Genomic DNA, 27,826 nt, shown 5'->3' with positions numbered 1-27,826 from the left:
GCATCCGGGACTCCCCGGGGCTCCCGAGTGGAGCCCCGCTCTGGCGCCCGTCTCCTTACGCGGCTCCAGCGTTACCACAGCACGTCTGCCCATCTCTGACTTGGACCAATGGCCATGAATTCCCAGTGCATTCCTGCCCGAGCCTGGGGTCCTTTCCTCAGAGTTTGCACACACCTTCAGCAAGTACACGTGAAGGAGACTGGGGGAAGTCACGGGGCTGTTCTGCTTACAACACACCGACAAAAGCAAGAGTTCTGGACTGCCTGACGCTGCTTCCTCCCCGTCTTCCCCACGAACCACCGAGGCGACACCCCAAGGTCACTACCTCACGCTCTTGCTGTTCAGATAAATCAGAACCAAAAAAAAGTGTCCACAACAGCCAAGAGCTGAGGCCATATGTGAAATTTGGTGACACACATGACCAGCCACAAAGGTGTTCTCTCTGCGCCAGCTGACCCTTGGCTCCACTAAAGGAAAAGTTAATCAGCCGGACTGCGAGGCTGGCGTTACTGTGCTGCTGATTTGCCGGGGAGATAAATGCTGTTAGCCTAGAACCTTCTACCTCGGCTCCAGATACTCTGCAAAACATTGTTTGGCAGATGCAAAAGGAACCTACGCTTAGTTAAAATAAAATAGGTCTTTATGCTGATGACGCCACAGGGCACCACAGCAAGGAAGCATCTGAGAGGAAAGAGTGTCTTGAAGCGCTTAGGGGAGCGGTACCCACACACACAGTCGCTTTCCACCAGCGTGTGCCTGGGCTCACAGTCCTCACAGCGGAGCCCCGTGGCCCCCGGCCTGCAGACGCACTGCCCGGACCCGCGGTCACAGTCGCTGTGAACAGAGCCATGCGGGCTGCAGTCACACCTCTGGCAAGAACCACCTGGCATGTGCGGGTTCCCGTGGTAGCCTGTGGAGCACCTGCGGGGACAGTGGGATCAACACCAGTAAGTACACACATGAAGCAGTTTTCCCAAGGACAGAAGAGAACACAGGCCCGTTCACCTCCTTCTGCATCCTGTTTCCTAAAGGCCGAGACGGTCAGAGGAAGTGCGTTTACCTATCTTGATACCCAGGAGGCTGCTTTGCGGTATCGCTTGTGCACAGCCAAACTGACCCCGGCTCCCCAGCGCTTTTGTAAATGTGTCCTAACCCGCCAAGGGGAGACATGCCCGGTGACTTCCATGTGCTGACACCCCGCATACCTTTCACAGTACTGTCCCTCGTAGCCCTGGAAACAGGCGTCACAGCGGAAATCATGATCACCTTCCAAGACACAAGTGGGACTAAAACTGGAAGAAAAGAATTTTTTAAATTTTCAGATATTCAACTTCTAATCTCTCGGGGTACTTATCCTTCCCTCTTAGGGGACACGATGCTGTTCTAAAGGGTAAGTGATCACGCTGGACGCCTGGACACGCTTTTCAGGGCCTAAACTCTGTTGGGCAAAAGGAAGGACGATAAACATGTTATCAGGACAAGGGGGTACATCTCGTATCCTGAAGACCCGCACTGGCGGCTGCCCAGTGACAACCCTGTGAGTGCTGGAGCCACGGAGACAGATTTACTGAGCACAGCTAATTAGTCACCAAACAAGAAAGCATCCCAGGAGAAGAAGGGCATGTTCTGAGATTTAACTCCATCATCTGACTTTAATTAGAGAAGGTGGTGGGAGGGAGCTGCACGTGCCTGTGAGCAAACACAGGAACAGCAGGCTGAGGCCATCGGATGGCTGGGGACACACCGACTGCAGTGAAAGGTGGGGAGGCGGGGACAGCAGTGGGGAGAGAAGCAGAGGGTGAGGGTGGAATCTGAAAATACGCAGATGTAAGGGTAGGGGGTCGTGCGGTGGGCTGGAGCAGCAAGACGGCAGCCACTGAAAATGGAGCAGTGCACTCAGACGCTGGGCCCCTCGCTCGGGGGCTTTGGCTTTTGGCGCCGTCCTCTTTCAGTGACTTCTACCTCCACATTCAAATCACCAACTAGATGCTCAGCTGGGTGCCTGCAGGCCACTAAAAAAATACCCACGGGGGTATCTGGCCAGTGAGAGAAGTGCCCAGTGTGAGCTGCAGGGCTCTCCGTCAGCTCCACGTCACCTCTGACTTGCTCCTGCTTGAATACTAAAGGGACAGACTTCAGGGAAGACACAAAATATGTCGAAAACAAAGCACATCAGTTAGGGCCTCTCAGATGCACAGCACACACACAAGGCTCCCACCCTCAGAGTCGCTTCCGGATAGTGTAACCTTTAATTTATCAGCATGGGCTGTGGGGAGGTCTGGGCCTTCTGTGACGGAAGGAGGAAGCCACACAGACACACCCTGTGCATGGTACGAGGGCGGGGTGTCTGTCCACACACCTCCCTGGGCGCATACAGCCTTGCAGCTGCGGACACGGATGTGCACACGGGTACGAGTGTTTTCCAGAATGGCCTCACATCACATACTCACTCACGTAGTGTGACTGGCCGTCTCTCCCACTCCACACATCCCCTCTTCTCAGTGCCCTGCGGTGTTTCACTCAAGGGCGCACCGCAGTGCACTCCAGGTCGTCATCGCTCCCTGTAGGTAGACGTTGCAGTCCCCCCCTCCCCAGCTGCCTGTGAGAACAGGCGGGGCCCATCTTTACACACGTGCAAGTACTCCTACAGCTTAGATCACAGGAGCACATTTGATGATTCAAAATTTATATACAGACTTAGTACAAAAAATTAAATAATAGTAATAAATTTTAGGATGCTGGAGAGCTCAGAGAGATGTTTTTCACACAGTGCCTCTCATTCGGTCCTCACCGCCAAGCGACACTTACTTAGAAACAATAAAAGATAGAAGATTCAAACAAAAATCAAAAGGAAACTCCATTTTAGTATACCAAAGGCTGGCGTTTGTCCTCCACACGTCCAGTGCCTTCTCAAATATTCTAAGCAACAATGAACTGTTACTTACGAATTGCAGTTTTCGCTTAACCCAAAGATACAGATACTTCAAATCCTGGGTTCTTTTTTGGGTGGAGACAGTTCTCTACAAGGATTATGACTGCGAGGTAGACCCTGCCCACTCCACCCCTGGGCATGTTTCTCACCTCATCAGTCATCAGCACGTGTAATTCTAACCCCACTCCCTCACGGCAAACAGGAACCGAATTCTTTGTATCATTATTCATAAAATTAGTAATAGTTCGTCTCTAGACACACTGGATATATACGGTGAAGACTAACATTACTCTTTAAAAAACCAAACCTGGAAGTCCTTTCATTTATTCCCTTCTAACACCCAAACCAACACATGGGTATTTTGCTTTGGGAAAGACTCCCTTCCAATGCCATGAGGGTGAACACTTTCTCGACACAGAAGACTACTCACTAAGCGAGGCCCCAGGAGACCCTTGGGAAACGTGGCGGATGGTGGGGGCAGCCCGGCCTCAGCGGCGTGGGCGGGGGCGCCGTGTGCAGCTCACCTGGCAGGGAGGCCGTGAGGACAGGAGCAGGGAGAGCAGTCGCTGGCCCGGCCGGTCACCTGCCCGTAGTACCCAGGGGCACACTCCTCGCAGTGGTCGCCAGTGGTGTTATGGCTGCAGTTCTGAGGCCGCACGTGTCAAGAGGAGAGGAAAACAGTGGGAACCTGTTAGAGCCTCTGAACTGGCGATCGCGAAGCACTTCCATGTTTCCTGTCATTGACGTTTGTTTATTCTCAATGAAGGGTGAGCATTTTTCTTATTTTTAAAATCCTGGAAACACTGCCAGCTCTGTGGCTGGCATTCATTATAAGACTCTATCCATCCAAAACAGCCCAGAAATCACTGATATGTCCTTCCCATAGAATACATGCACAGGGCAGCCACCTTCAGAGCCCGAAAACACGGGTTTAAAAGGGACCCAACACCGACCTGGAGCACGGTGGGCTGCGCACAGTCAGTACTCAGTGATCCCAGGTGGGGAAAGAGCGGAAGTGAGTGGATGGATGGTTCAGGACACTGACAGCACGGGGAGGAAACGCAGGGGCTCAGAGCACCGCCACGATTCCTGCGGTGACCACATCGTTTCCCGTTAGCTTTCACATCGTTGTTTGGACCTACCATCCTGCTCTTTAAAGAAAAATAAGCTAAAAGAGCAACTAAGTCTTGACATATTATTCCAATGTAAAACCTGCTTCTGCTCAGTTGGACCCCCATTCACACCGCCCCAGGCACCGGATTCTGGGTCTGACACAGGGACACAAAGTCAGGTGACATCGGGAACCACTGAGCAAACCTGCAAACCAACTCAGACGTTCGTCCTTGGGAGCAGGAGAGGATGCAGAGAGAAGCCTCGTTATGTGTTTGGAAACTTATTTTTAAGTTCCTTTTAAATTAAAAAATATTCCAGTGTTTTTCGTTTGAAAATCGTAATCCTGTTTCACCTGACAAAAACAGATTTTACTAAGATCTTCTAGGCCCTAAAACTGGTATCTCTTTAGAAGTAAAATCTGCAACCTCTCTTAAAAGGTTAATGTGTTAAATACTTGTTTTAGTGAGTATAACCAGAGCCAAAGAGGAATAAATATTTGATGATGAGAGAGGCCTGAAGCAGGTTTTCTGGTTTTCCATCCCTAATACCAACTCAAGCACTAACAACCCCCCTAATGCACAGCGGATGCAAACTCCCTTGTCTTCAAGATCCTGGAGAATGGAAAAGAAACTTCCAGAGAACGGCAGGGTACTGAGAATCTGTTAAGGTGACCTGGGGTGCGTCAGCTGCTGTGGGACGCGCAGGAGAACGCCTGTCAGTTTGTTAATCGCAAAAGGAGCAAGTGCATCTCCTGGAAGCCGGCAGCTGGGCAGAGGAGCCCCAGGGTAGCTGCCTGCTCCTCGTCCCACCCCCCTCCAGGCCACATTTCTGATCAGTCACTTTTATGCTAATACCAAAGGCCAGGGGACATGGAGAGGGAGGAACACCCTAGGTGCCAGATGACAAAATCAGACCCAAAATGTCCTGACACCCAGGCTGTGTGGTAACAAGGACATGGGGAATGCTGAGAGAGTGGCAGACGGAAGCAACGGCGGCGCTAAACACAGAGGGACCTATTAGAGGAAGACCAGCGAGGAGAGCCAGGGTCCCAAGTTCAAAGAGCAAGGACACAGGTGCTAAACTGGTGAAACGCATGTGACTATCGTGGCGTCTAGTCAGTTGGGTAGAGGCAGCAAAGCCACCAGCTGCATCCACAGAAACACAGCCCCCCGAGTTACGGAGGGCTGCCCCTACCCCCAGAGCGGAGGCTCTGGGCACAGCATCTTAAGACAGACGGTGACATCTGAGCCTCAAAACGGCGAGTGGACTGCAAGCATTCTATAGGACACCAGGTGCTTAAACAGGATGTCTGACCACAGGGCTGAGATGCGGGGTCTCTGGAACTGTGAAAGAGGAATTTTATTAAGTGGTTTCGCAAGTTATTTGTTAAGATACTGTTGCTTTTTATGAATAAATTTGAACTAGTGGTTTATCAAAATGGCTCTTTAGAATAGAACTGTGCCAACAGTTGGGTGATCAGTCCCAGGAATCATCAGGGCTGCCCCCAGTGAGCTGAGCCGCTGCGAGAGTGAGCGCCCTGTTGCCGGCGGCGTGTAAGTGGACGTTCAGCAGCCAGCTGGCCTGGACGTTGTAGTTCCGACTTAAGATCTGAAGGGATTGCGGTAAGAATGAAAGATCCTATTGTGACCTGACAGTCTGAACTCTGAAGGCCCGACACTGTTTTCTCTTTACAGTGGGTTTTCGTTAAGTAACTGGCACTGAGCAGTAGCCGTGCGTGACGGAGTCACTAGGGACAGACACAGAGCCACAAAAACGGAACGAGCGCAAAGCCCGGTGCGTCTGCTCAACGCTGGGAGCAGAAGAGCCCCGGGGATGTGGGCTCTGCGCATCTTGGGCAGCATGTACCGGCCACACGCTGTGCACGGCAGGTCTAATTATGAGGCCCGGGTGAGATGTATGGATTCCGCTCCCCTGGCGCAGGGCCTGTCTGAAGGCTACCATCTGCCAGCATTCATCCCAGGGAGACTGCCACTGTCTTCCACGGGCTGGGTTAGGTGAGCTGTGTTCCCTCCTGGTGTAAACTGGTGGGTCAGCTGCTGATCTGAGACTGTGCTCTGGTGGATCTGGGTCAGGCACGGTAGGGCGATCCCTCACGTTACTGCAGTGAGCTGCGCCGGGGAGGACGCGGCAGGAAAGCACTGATGGAGTCTTCAACCGCCTGTGTGACCTCTGTCCCATGACTGGCCAGGGGGCCTTCCCAGCTAATGACCTCTCGCTTTAAGTTGTCTGAAATCGATTCTCCTTAAATGAGATTTTCTCATTTTCTGTATTGGACTTTACTTCTGCTGGAGCGTGGGTTGATTAGAGTAAATTTTGTTAAATAGTGGTGTGGCTGCCTGCATCTTCATTCAGTCCACTTTACCTTGACTGACTGGAACAATTCTTTCATTCCCCACATATAGTGGAGTCAGCACAGGTTAACACATGTCTTTGTAACTGAGGAAAACCATGCAGTGCTTCAGCTTCTAAAATTCACCTTGCACTGCTACGGTTTACCAGTTTCCCAGTGGAAACTGCCTTTGAATTTCAGTATGAAAGATGCTTTCAAACACAAGAAGAGGCAGACGGACCCAGTGTGGCTGGAGGCCAGTTAGGAGGCCCCGGTTCCTGTGCTGAGGCCCCGGCCAGGACCCCTCAGGCTCGGGATGCGTCCTCCTTGGGGGGCAGCTCGCTTCCCTTCAATGAGTTATTTCACTTGAGGCAAGTCAGTCTTGGTCCAATTTATACAAGCAGCCGGTTACAAAGAATGAGCTTTTAGGGTTAGGGAGTATTCTATGTTATCAATAAGGCATCGTCAGCTTAAGCAAAATCCTGGACACAAGAGTTTGTCCTCAGCCAGGGCCACAAGACTGCTGCCTGGGTCACCCGGTCCTTTCCAGCGATCAGGGTTCTCCTCATGCCCGAGCTGGCCAGGAAGCAGACGCACACTAAGGCCTCCAGGAGAGCGCGCGCGGAGAGGGCAGCACTCTCCACAGGGAACTACGTTCTCAGCGTGGGCACTAACTCATTCTAAAACCGCCAGTGACTCTTCAGGTTCTATGACATAAAGTTACTTACTTTGCGACCACCAGTCTGCAAGTAGAAACAAGAGACACTTCACTAATTCCCAAACTGATGCCCGTGAACAGTCATGGAGCTTCATAAAAGGGTTTCCACCACCGTCAGACCACTGAGCTAGACCCTTCTGAAGGAAATACATTTTTATCTTACACTGAGTTAAATTTAAACTCCTCTAAATCAAGGAACTCGTATGACTTTGAATCGGACATTTAAACGCTCAGGGCTGCTCTAATTCCAAGTGTCAGGCAAGCAGCCAGAGACCAACATACCAGACACTCCCCCGTTTCAGGGTCACAGGCGTCACTGTGGTTGTTGCAACTGCAGGGCACACAGGGAGCAAGCAGAGGCCGGGGTCTCCTGCCATCACCTTCTGGAAGCTTCCCTCTGTGATAACCAGGCGCACAGTCCTGAGGGGATGCAGAATGGAAGGCGATGAATAAAAAACCTGATTAAAAATGGGCAAAGGACTTGAATAGACATTTTTCCAAAGAAGACACACAAATGACTAGACAAGCACACGCAAAGATGCTCAGTGTCACTAATTACCAAGGAGGTGCACGTCAGAACGCCACGGTGAGATACCAGCTCACACACCCACGATGGCTGCCGTCGAAAAACCACCCGCCCAGAGAATAGCAAGTGCTGGTGAGGACGAGGGGAAGTCGGGACCCTGGCGCTTTGCTGTGGGGATGGAGAATGCTGTGGCTCCAGGGAGAGCAGCACGATGGCTCATCAGACAGTTCAAAACCGAGTTACCACGTGATCCAGCAACTCTGCTTCTGGGCACAAACCCCAAAGGACTGAAAGCAGGGTCTTGGAGAGAGATGTGCACACCCGTGTTTGTAGCAGCATTATTCACGGTAGCCAAAGGCGAGAGCCACCCAGGTGTCCACTGATGGATAAACACCGCGCAGTCCACCTGGCCAGTGGAGTGTTACTGGGGAGGACATCCTGACACCTGCTACCACGTGGATGCACTGGGAGAACACGCTGCTGAGTGAATTGCCCCAGTCCCAAGACAAATACCGCATGATTCCACTTACATAAGGGACCAAGAGTCGTCAGACCCGTACGGAAAGTACAAGGCGGTTGCCAGAGACTAGGGGAGGAGCAGAGGGTGGGCACAGAGGTTTAGTTTTACAAGATGAAGACCCCTGGAGACCGGCTGTTCAGCACTGTGGGTGCACTTAACCCTGCTAAACCACACACCTTAGACATAGTCAAGACAGCGAAGCTGACGGTCAGGCATACTTTACAAGTACCTTTTCAAAAGGGAAAGAGACGTAACAGATACACACAGTTCTGTCTGTCACCTGGAGCTGCTGTAACAAGCCAACTTTAACCCCAAATCAGGAAGTGCATTTTAACCACAGTCTCCCTACCTGACATGAGAGTCCAGCCGTGCCAGGAGGACAGAGACACTTCTCCAAAAGGAATGCCACCGCCCTCCCTGGGGGCAACTCTTCTGCCTTTCTGCCAACCTCCATGGAGATGTTTGAGATTCTGTGGATCCGTGTGTTAGCAAGTGAGAGAGGAAATACTAATATTAAAGAAGACATTTTCAGAAATGGCACATTGAAGAATGCTATTTGCACATCTGGGACACCAGAGCTTTCCCGCCAGTCTGAGAGTAGTTCCTACTCAAGATTATAAAGGAAATGGGTAAGAACCCAGGGGAAGCACATTCATCATTACACAGGGGTGGTCCTCAGCCAGCACTTGAGAAGTGAAAAATAATGTTAGAGAAGGCACATCTAGAAGAGCCCGCGAAGTTCTAGCTTGGCCAGGGATGGGTGGCTTTCCTTCTGGGGTAAGAACTGAATGAGAAGGTAACAGCATTCACGATGCCTTGTTCCAAAGAAGTGGGCAGTGCAGCTTACGGGCAGAAAACAGCAGAACGTCTTTGCTGTTTACACTCTATGTTCATCTAAGATTATCACCACTATGTACTTACAGCCACGTCAATATGGATGATGGACAATCTATGTCATTTTTTTTTACATATTTCAGAGTAATATTAACATTTAATAAGGTTTCAGTGAAGAACAGAAATACATGTTATTAAAGGTAGAAGGCAGTGGGGGTGATGTGCATCAGATCTCTTCAGTCTGCTTTCAGATAAGGAAAATACTTTTAAAATTCTAGAATTTCCAAGTACCTGCTTTGCTGTAACCCTTGACCGTAAGACGCTTTGATGAGGATGTACTCAACATTGCTAAGAACGGACATAAAATCCGAGCGTGTGACAGGTTCTTCAGAAACAGAGTTAAAGTATTTCCAAAAATCCTGTGGATGAGAAGTGCACACAACTAAATTCAGGGAACAGATCCTCAGTGGCATATGAACTTAATTCTTTCAGAAGTACCTCCACCAGGGAGCCCAGTTCTGCATATGACACTAAGTTCAACTGGGGCCTAATGTACATTTCTTGAGAAGACAGAATGTGGATCTGTTTAGAAATGTTGCTAAGCCCATTGGAATCTGGACCCCCATGGCCATCAGGGGCACGCTGTCAGCACAGCAGCCCCCAGATCCACCACGTCAGGGCAGGGTCCCCAGGCTGGAGGGCTCACGTGCAAGGAACGTGCGGTCACCTCTCTCATCTCTACTTTGTGCTCCTGCCGCACTCCGTTCTCCGGGGCGGGCGCGTCCACGTAGATGACCTGCTTCCTGGCCCGGCCTCCTCTGATGAGCACCTGCGGCTCCAGGTTGAAGGGGCCGAGCCCATGGGAAGAGTGGAAGGCCACGCTGTAGCGCAGCGTCCCGCCGTAGGCCGTGAGCTGCGGGGGGAGGGGCATCGGCATTTACTTCTCTGACACGCCAGTGGCTTAAAAATATTTTATCATAAGCCTGCTGCCATTTGAAGGAAACCTTGCATCTTAAAAATACATCACACGGGTGGCATAAATTATCTGGAATTTGCTTCCTTCTAATTCTAATTATGGATTATTACGTTGACCTGAGCTAGAGTTAAGTGATCTTCAGAGCTTTAAAACCCACTTCATAAGGCATGATGGGCATACAGAACTGTATGTATGTAGTGTGTACAACTCGGTGGGTTTGGGGCTAAGTACACACACGTGCAGCCACCACCAAAGCCACAGACGTGTCCAGCACCTCTCAACATTTCCTCTTGACAATGCCAACAAAAGTAGGCTCCGAAGTAACAAAGCAATGTGATAATCATTCTAATTACTTTCAAGTTCCTTTGAATTAAGAATGGTCTACAGCTTATAGGAGCACTGGATGTATATCTGCAAATTTTAAAAATCAGGGTCAACTGGGTGGGGGGACAGTATAGCCCAGTGGTAGAGTGCGTGCTTCGCATGCACAAGGTCCTGGGTTCAGTCTCTGGTACCTCCATTAAAAATAGTAAATAAATAAATAAGCCTAATGCCTTCCCCTCGCAAAAAAAAGAAAAGAAAAAATATTTTTAAAAATCAGGGTGAATTCACACAGAGACTCCTATCTTGATATAAACAAAAATGCAGACGGTGCCCTTCAGGTCTCTTTCCCCCATGTGAGTGTCGGGTTCTTGAGAAGACCCTCCCAGGCCGCTGCACCCAGGCCTGCACGAGCCCGTATTAGCAAAGACGGTAAATGCTTGCTGAATGACTGCTGTCAGAAGGAGGAAGTATGACTGAAACTTTAAAAGACTTTCAAAATTTACGGAAAAATTAACGGGCCATCTGTCTGATCTGGGGGGATTTTTCTAAGTGTTACCCTTCTCCACCCCCACTTAGAAGAGAAAATTAGCCACTACTCCAGTTCGCAACAGGCCAGCCCAGGTCAGCGTGATTTCAGACTGCACCCCTGCCCCCAGGAAAGGTGGATGGGCTCTGGGCTGGATGTGGGTCTCACCTGGTCCCCCTGAAACTGCCCAGGGAGCCGCCAGTAAAAGGGCTCCGCGTGGACATGCCGCCTGACGGTCACGGCGTCCAGGAGGACATCGGGGGCCTGCGAGTACACCCCCTCGGTTGTACCCTTGAGGTCACTCTGAGAAACCACATGCAGACGAGGCTGTTTGGAGCTCAGCGTGACCTAGTCATGGAAGGGAGGACACTGAGAAACTTCAGAGTGAATTAACTCCGTGCCTTTGACTGCCGGATTCTTCCACTGTTTCAGACGAGGCAGCTTCATTATTAAAACAGGAATAAGAAAGCCGTTTGTTTTAAATTTAAACATCTGGATTAAAATGAACTGAAAGTGCCTTCAATTAGGATCAAACTACACGCCATTGGGCAATGTTCAATTACATGAAGGAGACTATTGAGATTTCAGTCCAACGAGGGCTGCCAGAGGCCGAAGCTCCCACTCCATTGACCCCTGGGGTGGAGTCAGCAGCAGGGCCCTGACTCACTCACTCAAACCAGCTTCCTAGAATTTCTGACTCGGTAAGAAAATTTCTGTCCCACCCTCCCCCGACTCCCAAGGGTGAAGGGTTAACACAGAACCCGTGACTGCGGGGGACTCACCGGGGTCCTCATGTAGCCCTGGGCCTCGGCGCAGAGCTGTGACAGCCCCGAGCAGAAGCAGGGGGTACAGCCCTGGGGGGCGGCGGCGGCCAGAGCGAAGGTGCCCGCCCGACACTCGTTGCACCGCGGGCCGACGGCGTTCTCCTAGAGGGCATGGAGCAACAGACTGGTTTTTACCTGAACAAGAGACACGGTTCCTGAACAGAAATGAAATAAACCACAAAAAAGCTCTGGATGAACAAACACCAGGGCTAGCTGTCCCTGCGGCTGGTTCCCGAGCCTCTCTGAGCCTCAGCTCTCAGACTCGGCGGTTCCCTGGCCCATAAGTCTCCTGGAGCCGCCAGGTGACCCTGATCCGGGGGGTGGGGCCCACAGGCCCAGTGATTACGAGGAGGTCCTCCTGCGCTGCTGGCCAAGCTGCAGCCACAGGTGTGGTGAAGCAAGCTCGCGGCCCCACGTGCGTCTCCCCTCCCTTCTCCCCCTTCACTCATTAACCCAGGACCCAGCTTCCATCTCACCAGCCCCTGGGAAAGGACCCGAGAAGCTAGCCAATGACCTTCTAATAACAAAGCACAATGAGAAAACTAATGGAAACAAACGGAATTCAGCATGATGTTGAAATTGGACCCCCTGGGAAATAATACACCCAAATGTCCTCCAGTCTGGCCGGCACACACAAGAGAATGCTTACCAGCCCTAAAAAACCACAGATCTTCCTGAAGCCCTGTGTTATTTGTTTTACCTGTATAGTCAAGACAAACTGGCTACTCAACCAACTGGAACACAGGAGAGAAAACTCAGCGTGGTTTTCAAGTTAGTTCCATCATCTGACACTTGTAATAAACAGCAGAAATTCCATCTAAAGCTCACCTGTCATTCTAGAAGAGCACATACAGAATTTAAACTCGGGCCTGGAAGGTGGTGTGAACTCATAGGTGCCTATTTCCGTAGCTGAAACCCCAGCGTAGGACTGGCAGCGGGGGAGGGAAGAGAGTGGAGCCCAGGGCCCGTACCTTGCACAAGCAGGTCCCAGTTTCCTGTGCGCAGCTGCAGAGCCCCTGCTCCTGGTCGCAGGTGTCGGCCAGCGTCCCTCTCAGGTCGCAGTTGCAGGCCACGCAGTCTGGGAAGTCTCTGTAACCCAGGGAGCACTGGTCGCAGGTCCGGCCACCGAATGCAGGCTCACACGGGCAACGGCCAGTAAGCACGTCGCACTGAGGACTGGCTGACCCCACGTTACTGCAGTTGCAGGCCTGAGAGAAAAAAACCAACTAAAAAGGCAGCTTTGGCGTTTTCATCATCTGCACCTGCGAGGATTACAGGACAACACTGAACGTGGGGAAATCATACAGACGAAGGGCTCCTCCCACTGCCGCACGTGCCCACCGGAGGCCGGACTACACTGCTGGACTGAGCGCACAGGCGTGGTGCACGCACACGGGGCCTGAGCCGTGGCCTGACGTCCAGTCTACCCCAAAGGTCAAAGCAGTGCAGCAAATTATTTTAGAAGTCAAGTAATTTGCCCTCTGTTTTCAAAACACAAACTCCAGCATTTATTACAGAATATATTTAAAGGGCACTAATACAAAGTTCTGATCTTCTAACCGTCAGCTCCGCAGCTGGCTCCTGAAGAAAGCTGAGAATAATGTGTTATTATAAAGGTGCCACTGCTTCTACTTTGATTCTGACAATCCGTACTGAGCTTTAAAAAGAAGCCATAAAGCTAATTAACAGGTTAAAATCAAGCAAACAGCTAGCAGCAGATGAATGACACATGATGCAGCAGAGTGATTCTCAGCTGAGACAGTGACAGTTCACACCTGGCACCCGAGCTCCGGGTCGTGGCCCCAGTGTCCGTCCTCACACTCCTCACACGCTGCGCCCCGGGTATGAGGTGGGCAGACACACTCCCCGGACTCCGGGTCACAGGAATTCTGAGTGTGAGCGCAGTCGCAGGCTACGGCAAAGACAGGGTGTTGTTAGGGATGAGGATGGTTGGGTCAACTGACGGATGAGAGCTGACCCTGCAGGTTATTTCCCTTTTCTTAATAATCAACATCACTCTGCTCCTTCCTGAAGGGGACCGCGCGTCTGACGGGAGGTGGCGCTTCTCCTTGCAGAGAGATGCTGTGGCTGGGAGATAACTGGGATGCAGAGGGAGGAAGAGAGCTTGTTGAGAACTTCTTGTTACCAACTGACCTGTTAAGGACTTTGACAACCTTAGCAATATCTCCTGGGTGGAGAGAATAATTAGCTTCTCCATTCCACAGGTGAGGACACCAAAGCTAAGAGGAGTTAAGTAATTAGTCTAAACGCACACAATTGATGCAGCCTGACCAAGGTTTATGGACTTAACAAGAATCGGGCTTAGGAAACAGAAAAAAAGGCATGAAATCCTACATGTTCAGAAAAAAAGGAACTTAACAGACTTAGTCAGAAGTCAAAGGAGAGCTCAAAGAAAAGTCTGGGGATTACAATAAAGTCTCAAAGACTGAATTTGAGCGCTTACGTGTACAGCCACCGTCCTGGTAGGCATAGAAGCCGTGGGCACACTTGTCGCACCTTCGCCCGGCCACGCCTGGAGCGCAGTGGCACTGGCCTTCCTCCGTGCAGGCGTCCGACAGGGAGCCCGGCGTGCTGCAGTTACAGGGCAGGCACCCGCGGCCCGTGTCCAGCCCGTAGTAGCCGAGCTGTTTCGAGGTGGAGGGGCAGAGGCGTGGAAGACAAACTACGTTGTAGTAATTAAGCCACTAGCACCGACTAGAACATTCCCCAAATCCAACACTGCACGTTTCCCAGACTCACAAAGTGTTCATGACATCATTCCACTGCTCTGTGAACTGAACACGCACTCTCCACATAGGGACCCGCATCACCCACCGGCCGCGCTGCCGGGATCCATGAATTCCACTTTGTGGGACCAGTTACCAGTTACAGACATCACAGGACAACACTCTCACTGGACTCAACGGACCCGAGGCGTCTTACCAAGCACTGGTCACACCGCTGTCCGGTCACGTGTGGTTTGCAGTCACAGAGTCCAGTCTCAGGATGGCAGATGGCAGAAAGGGAGCCTTGTCTGTGGCATTCACAGGCTGACACACACACAAGACATATTTGTGCCCATTTCTGGGTACGGTTGTTAGAAAATCCTTTAATCCCAAAAGGAAAAATTTTAAACTTTCACATTTCAAATCATAAGACTAAAAATAAGTATTGCTTTGCAGTAACTTTAAAAATTCAGTGGTTTTCCAAAATAAGGTTGGTGGAAGGAACCATCACAGAGAAGAAAAATTACTGACACTATTAAGATAATAATTAGCAAGCAAACTCAACCAATTTCATTTCCTTGAAAATTTTAAAGTGAGACACCAGTGTATATCCACGAATCTGCACAAAACACATGCAGGATTTCAAGATCAATTTAACCACCTGCTCATACCAGTCATATATCTGTTCGGTATTTTAAAGCTCAGTTATAATCATCTAGGTAACTGATACATTTCAAAATTTAATAAAATATTTCCCTGTTCTGGATCTTCAGGTTCTTCCCTTCAGGCCAGATGCTTTAGCTTTATCTACAGTCAGAATACAGAATGTTGATGTTTTATCTATTTATCTATCTACCTACTTATTTATTTATCTATTTATGTACTTAATTGAAGTGTGTCAGCTTCCGTTGTGCAGCACCAAGGCCCAGCCACGCGTGCACACACTTACACATTCGCTTTCATACAGAATGTTGACATTTAAAGCTACCAGCTCCCCCACCTTTTCAAAGTGACGCAGTTTAAGGCGTCGGAGAAACGTTCACTTGATCTTCGTGCCACGGCTGACAGCTGCACGTCATTCAGAATATTTAATACGTCGCTGACAGGCCGTCCCATCTTGGGCTCAGAAAGCGCAGGCTCTTCTCTGCCGTGTGGTATAACCACGGGAGAAAAACTTCCCAAGTTTTCTCAAGTGCGAGCGCACTTTGGCACCGCGCTGCGGGGTCGGGGGCAGAGCAGGGGAGAGCCTGGGGACGGGCTGATGTCAGAGGAGACAGGGTGGGATTCTGCCTCCTTAGTTGAACAGGGCCTGGTCACCGGGCCTCTCTCCTCAAGGACCTCGCTGTTGTGAGGGGACTGATGCTGACGGCTCCTGCAGGGGTGGGCCAGGTGCTACTCACACTGGCCAGGGCCCTCACACAGCTGCCTGTTCGTGTAGGTTTCCTTTTATTTTCTGTATTTCTGAGGCTTTGACTCCTGGGGCCTCGCCGACCCGGGAGAGACTGCTCCTCCCAGGGCTAGTCAGTTTCCGGAGCCAGTAAACAGCTCACCTGCCTTTCATATGCAAACCAGCCCGTGCTGAGCCCACACCCCACCGCCTTCCTCACTGGGCTCCCTGTTCCTTTGGGCTCTCAGGTCTGTCTCTCCACCTGTCCCGATCACCCTCACCCCTGGCTGTGCATCAGACAAGAGGGACAGCCCCCTGGCCCCGGAACCTGCTGCAATGATGCAAATTAGCCAATTGATCCTGAACCTGCTTACACTGCCTGCCCTTTTCTTCCTGCAGATAAAGGCCCCTGCCCACACTTCCCCCACCCCCCTAACCTGCGTGCCTCCCCACGGGCCCACCCCCATGCTGGGGTGTGTCCCCTCCACCTGGCACCCAGAGTAACAAACAATGGTCATCCTCTCCCAATCTGCTGGCCCTGCTGTACCGAAATAATAATAAAACCGCATTTAAAAGAGTCCTCAGCCTCCAACCACTCTCAGCGGTCTCCCACGGAAAACATCCCACACATAACGCTCACTCCCACCCCGGCCCCCAGCACCCAACTCTGAGGTTCCATCCCCGACCCCGATTGATCGGCGCCCCCCTCGCCGTCCCTTCCCCGCTGCACAGCCAGCGTCCAGTCCAGCTTGTGCACCATGCCTTCTTGGCCCCTTGGCTGCTGCAGCTGCTCTTCCTGAACAGCAAGGACCCCCAGGTGCAGATTCCGTGAGCAGCTCCTGGCTCCTGGTCCTGATGATCTTTCTGTGATACAGGCCACAGCCCCTCCCTCCCTTTTGAACCTCTCTCTTCCCTGGGTTTCGGGACCCCCACTCTGGTTTCCTTCCTGTTTCTCTTGAAGTTCCCTCTGGGCCTCCCTGTCTATATCTCACTTAAAGCTTACCCTTCCTCGGGAACATTCAGAGTTCACTTCGCGTATGATCATCACAAAGTATTTGTGATAATAACAAACCACATTTATCGAACGGCCGTCAGCTTGTGTCTGTCTCGTTACAGTCAACACACAGAATAAAGGAGTCAACCTTCGTAACAAACGGAGGATGGAAGCACTTTAATTTGCCCTAGTTGGGGTGTGAAGTCTAAACCTTAGGAAGGTGATGTAACTTGTTGCTGTAGATCACACAGCTGTTAGCAGCTACCCTTTTATAGTAATTACAATAGCAATTATTAACAAAAGTTGTTCACAGTATGAGTAATACTGATTTTAAATAGTTGTTAATTACTGACTGCAGACGCTTTCCATGTATTTTAATTCTCATAAGAACCTCATGGTATAAAATTATTCCTACTGAGGTCATTTCATACAAAGTTTCTTTAACCTTCGAGCTTAGCAGGGTTCCCACAAGCCTCTTCTCCCTCAGCGCCACTCTCTGCCTGGACAGGGGTGTCCATCACTTCAACGACCACAGGGCCAAACTCATGACCCTCCAGCCCCCATCTTCCCTGATTCCTGCCCTCCGGAATATCCAAGCGCCTTCCCAGCAACTCCATGAGACCTCCCATGTTGGTGATATTAAATACTGGAATTTTTACTGGGTTAACCCAATAAAATACCACATTACCATGTGGAGACCTCTGGGAAGTCCACAAGTGGGACCCCTATTGTATACCTGGAAAGCTCTCTAGTGAAATAATCAGAAACAGCTGCAAGAATTCATATCAACAAAGCTGGGGGAGGGGAAAGAGGAGGCAAGAAGAGAAGGAAAAGTGTAAATGCTCAGAATGAGAGTGAGCCTGGGGTCAGCCTACACCCAGTCCAGCTGCCTGTGCAGCCGGCGTGGACCAGGACCCAAATCCCACCCTGCTGCCCTCCCCAGCTCCAGTCATCGCCCAGACCTTCCCTTCACCCCCGTGGGAAGATGCTGAAGCAGTTCTGTCCTTACAGATACAGATAAAGGGAAACTGTCCTTTGGTGCATGATGGAAAAAATGTCTCGGTATGCCTGAACAGTGCTGTGTGACTGCACTGCTTCAGCACTGACGTCTGTGTAACCTGCACACAGATCAAGTGCTTATCAACTTAGCATCCAGCTGAGATCAGCTATAAAACACGCACTGAATTGTGAACAATCAGTATGAAGAGGAGAAAGCAGTTACCTTATTAACACTTTGAAAACTTGATTTCATGGTAAAATAACACTTTCTACGCATTGGAGTAAATAAAATGCAATATTAAAATGTAGTTTACCTGTTTTTGTTTACTTTTTAAAAGGGTGTTACTGGAGAATTTTAAATTACATGTTTCTGTTGAACAGCATTGATATAGGAAAATCATAAAAATGACCACTCTTATTACTAGCAGTTATAATAGCTACCATTTGTTTACTGTTTAGAACTTCAAATTTGTTATCCCAGTGACTTCTCAGAAAGGCCTTAGTGTGTGTGTGTGTATATATATATGTATAGAATGTTCATTTCACACATGAGGCAGCAGTGGCTGGGAGAAGTTAATACGTTTGCCTCACGTCACACAGCTGATCTGTGACCAACCCTGGACCCTGCATTAGTGAGACTCCAAAGCCAGGGAGCCACACGTGGGCTCGTCCTCAACACCATCGTGTGTGGCTCCCAAAGAGACTTGGGACACAATTTCCAGCTCCAGTCACAGAGCTTAGAACAATGCCTGGGAAGTAGCAGACACTTAATAAATGACAAATGCACTAAGAAATGGATCATCAAGTTTGCAGTAAGGACAGAAGAAATGACATGAAAATTGTGAAAGCATTCCGTAAACTCTGATGCTTTGTACAAATGCCAGTTATCATAATTATCCTGGGATAACCCATCAAGGTGCTGAAGACCGGGTTGATAGGCCCAGGGCCCTAAAACGTTACTCTCTTGACTTGCACGTGGGAAAACATCTTTTCTGTGTCGCTAGCACCCCCTTGTGTCTCCACGTTGTAACAGCATGGTAGGACCAGCATTTATAGGAAATTATCAAAACATTTTACAACTGTCATTTTCACTCTTTCACTCCTTCTTCAAGGAAAGTGCAAAAGAATCTGAGAGCTGTGTTAGCCCGAAGGCTGTAAGTTTGTCCTCCAGGGAATATGAAAATCTTTTCTCGGGGAGTGGTTCTGCATGGTGCGTGTGCCAGGGGTCTGAGCAGAGCCCTGCAGAGCACCGCAGGGGGCAGTGGTGCAGGTACAGACCACTGAGATGCGCCCGTTTGCGGGGCTGCGGTGTCCCCACTTCCCACCCTACCTCTTGAAACCCCACTGGCCTCATGAAGCCGGGACGAGCTCCTTTCACGTTGGTCATGGGAGCAGGGCCAGCACGTCCTCCACAGATGGGAGGGTGTGTCCAGGCCATGTGACCTTCACTGGGGAAGCTGATCAAGCGAACCCAGGGGAGACGAGACAGGCCTCGTGCCACTCAGGTCAAGTTCCCAAGCTACCTCCTGGGCCGAGCGCCTTTGACACAAGTAAGTATATGGGAGGAGACATCACACGTGACAAGGAATGGACTTGCCCTTGGCCCTCACACTCACCACGGCAGTTTTTCGCGGTCACAGCATCCCCGTAGAAGCCGTCAGCACACCGCTCACAGTGGGGGCCGCCCGTGTTCCCGATGCACTGTAGGCACTCTCCCGTGAAGGAGTCACAGCGCCCGGCCTCCAAGGGGTCCACGTTGCCGCTGCAGTTACAAGGGACACAGGAATCCCCAGGCACCGTGGGGTTTCCATAGTAACCATCTGCGCATCTGCAGCAAAGATTGAAAGAGGGATGCAAACAAATGCAATTACTGTAGACATTGCCCCACCATCCAGGGACTCCCTGCACACTTCATCAGTCAGACGGACTGTCTACCTAAGATTTACCGTGAGAGCAATGCTGCTCCAAGTTCAGCGTCCAGGTTCCTTCCACTCATTGTGAGGAACCGGGAATGATCCGAAAGGGGCCAAACCTCCCAGAGGACGCGATCGCAGTCCCAGGCAACTTGACCTGCATCCCACCTCTCCGGGATGTCACCCTCCTAGGACTCCAGCCAGACTTGGCACCGAGACTTACACGTGGGAAAGACAACCCTGGCTTCCAGGCACCAGAAAACATCGACTAAATCCAGCCACCCCTCACCTATGGGATTGGCCCGAGGAACGGGATGTGTAAATGTGGGGACAGAAGTATTGACTCCTGGCTGTTTCCTGTTGTTACTGATGAGAGCTCAGATTTGCTCAAGAAGATGGAAAAGTTACCAGGGACTTTCAGCTTTAATTTTTTGATCAATCTGCTGGCTTTTCTCTCTGATTAGATAAAACAATAATTACATGCCCGAGTTGCTAAAACTACATGTTTAAAAATAAACACACAGAATTTCAGTCAAAAATATTAATGCAACTTTTGGGAAGCGGCTGAAGGAAGCAGGGTACCTCTCGCACCAATCTCCCATGTATCCCGGAGCACACTGGTCACAGACCACTTCGTCCCTGTCGTCCAGGTGGCAGGTGGGGCTGAAACTGACAGAACAGTAGAAACGAAGGTAGTTTTCCAGGGGAAGGTGCAAAACTCCTGGTATTAAAGTGCTAAGTTTCTATCATTCCCGTCCACACAAACTTGCACTGGGCCCTCAGAGCCCAGAACCCAAGGCCCCAGCCACGCAGCCCGCCCCGTGGGCACATGACACTCATTGCTCCTCCGGCCCTGGACTGCACTCCTCAGCCACGGCCTGGGTTTGCCGGCTCATCCCCAGGGCCCAGCTCAGTGGCTGCCTCCTCCAGGAGGCCTGCCCTGATGCTCCTGATCATGCAGAAATCCTCTCCTCTGCCTCAGAGCCCTGCCCACACTGGCCAAGGGTGCGCTCGCTTCCACGCCAGAGCCAAGAGGCTCCTGCACTTCAGGGAGTTGATGACATCCCCCAAAGAGCCCTCACTGTCTCCAGAAGGACCACGAAGGGAGGCCTGGGGGCAGTGGCGAGCCCTCCCACTCTGCTTTCACCAGAGCAGCCCTTATTCTGTTTTATAAGCTGCTGGAGTTTCAGCTAGAAATCCCTGTGGGGGACTCCTCTAGGTGTGGGTAGGGGATGGTTCTGAAGGTGAACAGTGAGAAAGAAAGAGGCTTTCAGACTGCTGGCCTGGGGACACACAAGCTCCAGCACGAGTGACATATGAGGCCTTGAATATAACCGTCCTCCCGCCTCCCCTCCTGCTCTGTGCCCGGGGCTGCCCACAGCTCCTCCAGCGGGGAGCTGTTCACGCTGCCAGGCACTGGCACACTGCTCCCTCCTGCCCGGAGCTCCCCTCTCTGCTGCCTTCCAATAAGCTCCCACCCTGGGAGTCTCAGATCAAGGACTCCCCGAGGGAGCTGCCTCCTCTGTGCACTGGACCACACTGTGCAGTCAGTGGGGCCGGCAGCCACAGGGGAACGGCTGGACACTCAGAACCCTTCCTACGACACCCAGCATACATTAGGTGCTCGATAAACATTTGTTGAATCAATAAAATGAATTTGGCCCATTCTCGATTTACACACTTGGATCATTAGATCAAAAACTCCTCAATCCCAGGAACATATTTTATTTTATTTATCTCTGCACCTCTCTTCCTCCAAGCCCAGTGGAAGGCACACAGTATACACTTATGAAAGAACTGATGGCCACATCAGAACAGGAGGAAAAAGCATGCAAATGTTCTTGCTATCACACGACTTTCCTTACAGAATTCAACGCACTACACTTAAAAAGAAAAACAGAGAGAGAATCTGTTCCTCCATCTCTAATCCCAGTTAAGTACCAGGGGCGAAATCCACACTGTCCTCACACACAGGTCTCGCTCTGAAGACAGCAGTGCACACCTGGCTGGAGAGCCTGGCCAGGCGGGGCAGGCGGGCTGGGGACACGCCAGGCTTACTTGTTGGAGGCTGTGGCAAGGGGGCAGGCACACGGCTGGCAGTCCCCAGGGGTCCCGCGCGAAGGCAGCCCGTAGAAGCCCGGCAGGCACTGCTCACAGTGGTCCCCGGTGGTGTTGTGCTGGCACGCCTAGGACACACGCACAGGAAGAAGACTCGCTCAGACCACCTGATGAACCTAAACCAATTCAAGATGCAACTGGCCTTGGTAAATATCTGCATGGTTGTGCTGAAAGTATTGTGCAAAATAACTAGCTTCATTAAAATACATTGGACTTATGCTCAATTGCAAAACATTTATGATTTGCTTTCTTTGCTCAAAGGGCCAGAGTGGGTCTTCTTTCTCTTTGGGAAAACTACGATGTAATTCTGTTGAAACAGCTGCTGAAAGTCTGTTTCAGCGCCTTCTCAGGTGGGTGCCAGCATCCCTTTAAGTGACAGTTGCTGTTGGTGGGTGTGGGATGTGAGGGGATGGGAATTTTCAATTCCTTGGGGAGGAAACACATGTTCTATTGATTGGAAAAGGAGAAAAGGAAAAACCCGGGGGCCCAAGACATGCAGAGCTGCATTTTATGCCCCTGTCTTTGCAAAGGAAAGAAACCGATTTATCCCTGGAGTAAGAGCTCAGAGAAAGGAGTTAGGACGCAGGTGAACTGTGGACGCTGGGTGACTGTGACGCGTGTGTCTGGTCACCAAGTGTAACTGGCAGGGGGTGTTGGTAATGGGGGAGGATGAGCATGTGGGGGGAAGGGGCCTATGGGTAAGCGCCATTCCTTCCTCTCAATTTTGCCGTAAACCTAAAACTACTCTTAAAAAATAGCCTTTTAAAAAGAAGCATAGGAGCACTAAGAACTGGAAACTTCTCTCTAATAAACCACGTATGAGGAGTTGACCCCTGGAAGCCAGATGATCACACGCAAGGCCAGGGGCGGCTAACAGCTATACAGAAGGAGGAATCAAAGATTCTTGTTAAACTAGAATTTTAAAAGTAGATTAAACAGATAAATGATGCTACCACATTTTTATACTTCCCTTGTATTCCAATCAAAGTTTTTATTATTTTTGTGCCCCTTTGATTATTTAAAAAAGGGAAAAAATAGTTTTACAGTGGAAGAATCAAGCAGAGACCACCTTATCCAAGTGACCCAAGCTAACGTCCCCAGGAGAAGACATGGCATCAGGGACCCCAATGGCACATGCTGAGAGAGCATGTCACCTCCAGGTCCTCTGGCCAAATGTGTCACCTCAGGCTCACGAGAAAGTGGACCAGCCCCAGCTGAGGGGCGGTCCACAGAACGTCCAGCGCTCTCAGAACCACCAGGCGTGAAAACGGGGTAAGACTGAGGAACTGTCAGAGCCTGAAGGAGGCAAGGCCACCCAAGGCAGCGTGGGGCCCTGGGTGAGATGCTGGAGAGGAAGAGGGCCCTGAACAGGAGGTGGATGAGCGCTCAGCGCAGTCGTGGGGCTGATGATACCGGTACTGACTGCGCGACGGGAGCATGAGGGGAAGCAGGGTGACTGACGCGGACACAGGACTCTGTCCTGTTTTTCTAACCTTCCCATAAATCTGAAATTATTTGCAAAAAGTGTTAAAACTATACGAATTATTATTTACTGTAATTAGAGCTTTAAGGCCAGTTGCTATTCAGCATTTTCACTTTCGTAGGAGCACATATTTTTGTAAATATATGTTAACAGAAGCAAACGCAAATGCTCTTCCAGCCCACCTGTCACTAAGACCATAGGTGGCACAACCATGCCCTGCGGATCACCCCCCCCCCCGATGTTGACAGAGGCCTCTGGAGGCTGGTCTCTCAAACCCAAATGGCAAAGGGAGAGCAGTTTTAAAAATGCAAGGACCTCACCAAGCAGCCAGAAGCTGCACCTGAGGACTCATCCTGGAGGGACTGAGTCTGCGTGCAGAGCATCACTCCACGCCGCTCTCCAAGACGCTTCACTTACAGAACAAGGACGTGGACAGAGCACAGAACGGAAAGCCGTGCTTACAAAACAGACAAATTAGGCTCCAGGGAGAGTGAGCCATGGGTGGCATCACGCCAAGCTCTTCCCTGTGGTCTGATCATTAGTTTTCCCTGGTCCTCTGACTCGATTGATCCCTTCTGGAAAAAGCATGACACTTTCCCAGGCTAGTGAATTACCATACGCATTCAGTTCCCCTAGGAGCCGAGAATCCATCAGAGCCCAGGACTGCGGCCTGGCTCCCGGGCATCAGAGCCTAAAAGAATTCCTGACTGAAGTCAAAAAACAAGACTTGCCCTGCATCTGCCCCAGAGTTCATTCTCAAGATGAACGACATATTTGTTAAGCCCTGCTTCATCTCCTACTCTGCGAAAGAAGTACTTGTTTGCAGAGTTTATCCAAGCTGACAGCCACAAAGCGTTATGGATCGTAGGAACCAGTGAGATTATCGTAAGTGTTATGATTCCTCTCTTGCTGCCCTATGTCATGTGATGTTAAAATCTACTAGCCCTTACATTGAAAGGTTCTGACCTTTTTATCTTTTTAATTTAATCACTGGACAACATTTTCTACCTTTATATTGTTTTATCATCTTGCTAAATAGTGACTCATTGTTCTAATAAAAAAAGAAACCTGCCGTGAAATTATACATCCTTTTTCTACTATCACCAAAGCAACCTTTCTTCAAAAAAAGGGGGGGAGGGGGCAGGAAACACTTTATGACTTGAACTTGGAGCTGCAGGTTTTCTTTGGCGTCTACAGGGGCAGGGATGGTCGCTGTGGAGGGAGCATTTGCTTCACTCCCTTCTGCACAGCGACAGCTTCAGGGTGGGAGGAGGGGCATTCGCACTCTCAGACAGACTCACAAGACAGACGCCGTGAACATCGCACTCAGGGGCGTGGCCATGGCATTCACAGGGCTGACAGATTCCTCCAAAGAGTATTCCGTCTACACGGTAATGGCCAGGGAGGCAGGTCTGCAAAACAAGTGGGGGACTGTGTGGGTGACGGCAGCTTTTTACATAAAGCGAATCATCTTCCCAGTATGTTAGAGACACAAACTGCTCAACTTTCCATGAACAGACACTTTTTTCTTTTTTCCCCCAAAATATCCCATAAAATGCACCCATTTAAGCATACAATTTGGTGATTTTTTTAAGTAAATTTACTGAGTTATAAAATCATCACCATAATTCAGTTCCTGATTTTTTTAAAGGTTTCTACCTTTAAAAACCTAACGCTGTGCAATGAGTCAGCACACATCACAGTGGTCTTCCACTCAATGTTCTTAGAAATCATGTAACAGTCATTCAACCAGTGCTCCAATCAAGAGGACTTTTTTCTCTTGACTTTCTTTTGCTTTTGCTTAAAATTTATTAAATGTTTCCATCAAAGTGTTAAAGGCAGGTCTGTGTCAAACTGCAGGGGTTCACTTGTGCAAACATTACAGGCGTTGGAAGGCAACGTGGGCATTGAGGGGCAGGGGACCAACCCAGGCACTGTACTTCACGGGTCCTCGTGACCACCCTGAGCGATCGGCTGTCTGTTCGACAGACATGGAATTGGGAGCAGGGGTGTTAGCTTCGGCCCACCAAGACAGTGCAGATTCAACGCCGGGTGTGCGCACCTCCAAGCCCCATGTCCCCGGCTGCCTGGGCCACAGCAGACACGAAACACAGCTAGAGCGCAGACAGGAATGGTTAATTTGGAGGCTGGCACACTCCCCTGGGGGCATGGGCAGAGGGGATGTGGATTTGTTACTGTTAGAAGAATTCTTAAAGAATGTTTCATTATACAAATAATGCATAATGCCTTCATTCACACTGACCTTGGGAAAGTCCCCAGACACCTCCTGGAAGCCCCACCCCCCAGGGGACAGCGGGCTTGTCTACAGATGGGCTTGAGCAGGCACCTGCCTGGAGGGTGGGGGTGGCGGCCACAGTGCTCCCCCAAATTCCATTCCCAACCATAGATGCCTGACTCCTTAAGTCAGCTTCTAGGTAAGAGTCTGATCAGAGAATGAGTTTTGCTTAATAAAAACACATGCAAAGGAACGCGTGAGCTTCCTAGGCTTGCCTGAGCCATCACCCCACGCGAACCAGCACCCTCCCCTTCCCTCCCCTCCGGAGCTCCACTGACTTCTCCAGCAGCAGCTGCTCTCTGCTGCCCCCTCCTGGTCTAGCTGGCCGGGGCTTCTACTTTCATGATTCTCACTGTCCCCTCAGTTCCCACATCCACACACTATGAGGTTGTCTGAGGGTCATTTATCCATTAAACACTAGAACCAAAGGGATTAAGAACTGGGAAAACCTGTTAGGCCTAAAAATAAATGAGATGTTAAAAAAAAAGTTCACTGGTCCCCACCTCCTGCCAAAAAATCCTGCCAAATATTTAAAATAGAAATAAAAAGATTTAATTAAATATCTACATCATAAAGCATTAAGCCATCTTTATTAACTACCAAGTCAGTAACTGATACAGGCAGAAACAAATTATAGGTTAAATGTTCTCATTTTGTAAAAATGACTGCCAAGAAATCACAGCCAGGGACAAATGTTCACAGTCACAGCCAATCAAGAACCCGTGAGAGGCAGGACCGCGTGATGGGTAACAGCCAGATCATGTTCAAGTCCTGGTACGGCAACTTCTGAGATGTGTGGCCTCGGTCAAGTTACTTAACCTCTCTGTGCCTCAGTTTCCTAATCTGTGGAACAGAAAGTGTATGACGTACCTACCTGATAGGGTTGTTGTAAGGAGTAAATGAGAAAACATGTGGAAAGGGCTCAAGACAATGCCAAAGACATACAAAGTTCTCAGTAAGAGAGAGTTATTATCAATATATACATTCAAATAATTTCAAAACATATTTCAAAATTTTTTAAGCAACAGATTGCTTTTGATGACTGCAAGTGTAGTTTCATATACTGCGTGTGTGAGGTGACGTCCACCTAAGTAACACAGCCTGGGGCCAGAAAAAGTCTCCAGACAGGCCTGGCTTGTGTAAAGCTTTCAGATCGCATGTTGGTAATGGGTACACACTCAAATAAGATCAAGTTCAGTCCTCCTTAGAAATGCAGATATGGCATGAGCCTTGCAGCTTCCCTGCTGACTCAGCAGGAGAGCAGCCCCCTCCTCAGGGCATTCCCAGGCGCCCCAGAGGACTCTTGAGTTCTTTACACAAGGTGGCTCCTCATATTGCCACAGCTCCCCCCAAGTCTGAAGTTTAGAAACACTGGGTTTCCGAAGTTAAAATTCAAATGTGCACCATCACACCACCTTCAATGCGCTTTTTCCCCGTAAGAAGGAGAAAAGAAGAGCGGAAGGGAGGAGGCGCGTACCTCACAGGAGACGCCCGCGTAGCCCTGGGGACACTCGCACTGCTCCACCTCCGTGGCCAGGGCCAGGTCTATCACATTAGGGCTGGCCGTGTCCAGAGAGACAGAATCCAACCTGCAAGCAGACGGCGTCGTTACACGACTTACACACCCGCGCACGGCATCTAACACCTCGAAGAAGACGGATTCCTAAAAAAGATTCAATTCATACAAAATGGTGTCGTGGTTTTCCTAAATAACTAAAGATTTTCACAACAGCACATCTTCTGGGAGCTGTCATTATTCCCCGGAAATGCCTTCGCCCTTTGGTACAAAGACAGCTGTGGGAAGGCTCTGGGGGCCCACTCCAAAGAATGAACTTCAGAAGCAAGAGCCCATTCCGCTGAACTGTCTCCAATGCAGACAGACTGTCTCTGCACGTGCAGTTCTGTGGCTGCTTTAGCTGCATCAAGGTGCACTTGGCCTGGCATTGCCAGAAATTGACCTTCTTGAGGAAACAAAATGGCTGAGGATGGATTCATGAGCTTAAATAGCCTGTGTGACGTCTAAGACCGTTAACATCAGGAGGGTGGAAACCAGATGCAATGCGGTCACCTCACTGGGCATTTCTCAGAAAACCACCCTGAAAATTTCTGATCTGAACGTCAAGCCTGCCTCCTACCAGGCACATCTGTCATGGACAACTCTTCTTACGTCTTCACTAACATTATAGTAATAAAAACTAATTTTAAGACAGTTCCATTAGCCGTGTCCTTAAAATAATCAAGTAAAGTATATTCGGCTTTTAAAATAT

The 27,826-nt window shown here is 50.1% G+C and overlaps 1 protein-coding gene across 5 annotated transcripts in view; it reads right to left on the bottom strand.

Annotated features, from left to right (window-relative positions):
* Positions 1-27,826, bottom strand: part of LAMA1 (laminin subunit alpha 1) — a 125,546-nt gene that overhangs the window by 47,528 nt on the left and 50,192 nt on the right. For 4 of the 5 annotated variants that reach the window (XM_032467505.1, XM_032467504.1, XM_032467501.1 and 1 more), the window contains 19 exons: positions 27,037-27,148; positions 24,565-24,675; positions 21,721-21,848; positions 20,245-20,331; positions 19,366-19,577; positions 14,587-14,693; positions 14,108-14,288; positions 13,419-13,555; positions 12,615-12,851; positions 11,602-11,745; positions 10,988-11,167; positions 9,721-9,906; positions 9,285-9,412; positions 8,509-8,629; positions 7,396-7,533; positions 3,886-3,972; positions 3,457-3,578; positions 1,206-1,292; positions 728-921 (listed from right to left, as the gene is read on the bottom strand). In XM_032467505.1, coding sequence (XP_032323396.1) covers positions 728-921; positions 1,206-1,292; positions 3,457-3,578; positions 3,886-3,972; positions 7,396-7,533; positions 8,509-8,629; positions 9,285-9,412; positions 9,721-9,906; positions 10,988-11,167; positions 11,602-11,745; positions 12,615-12,851; positions 13,419-13,555; positions 14,108-14,288; positions 14,587-14,693; positions 19,366-19,577; positions 20,245-20,331; positions 21,721-21,848; positions 24,565-24,675; positions 27,037-27,148 — 2,699 coding nt within the window. The remainder of the gene's footprint in view (positions 1-727; positions 922-1,205; positions 1,293-3,456; positions 3,579-3,885; positions 3,973-7,395; positions 7,534-8,508; positions 8,630-9,284; positions 9,413-9,720; positions 9,907-10,987; positions 11,168-11,601; positions 11,746-12,614; positions 12,852-13,418; positions 13,556-14,107; positions 14,289-14,586; positions 14,694-19,365; positions 19,578-20,244; positions 20,332-21,720; positions 21,849-24,564; positions 24,676-27,036; positions 27,149-27,826) is intronic. The other variant, XM_032467502.1, reaches the window with a different exon arrangement.

This window comes from Camelus ferus, chromosome 24, assembly GCF_009834535.1.
Source record: "Camelus ferus isolate YT-003-E chromosome 24, BCGSAC_Cfer_1.0, whole genome shotgun sequence".
Lineage (NCBI taxonomy): Eukaryota > Metazoa > Chordata > Mammalia > Artiodactyla > Camelidae > Camelus > Camelus ferus.
Note: the sequence above shows the minus strand (reverse complement) of the source record. Positions and strands in the feature narration are given on the sequence as shown.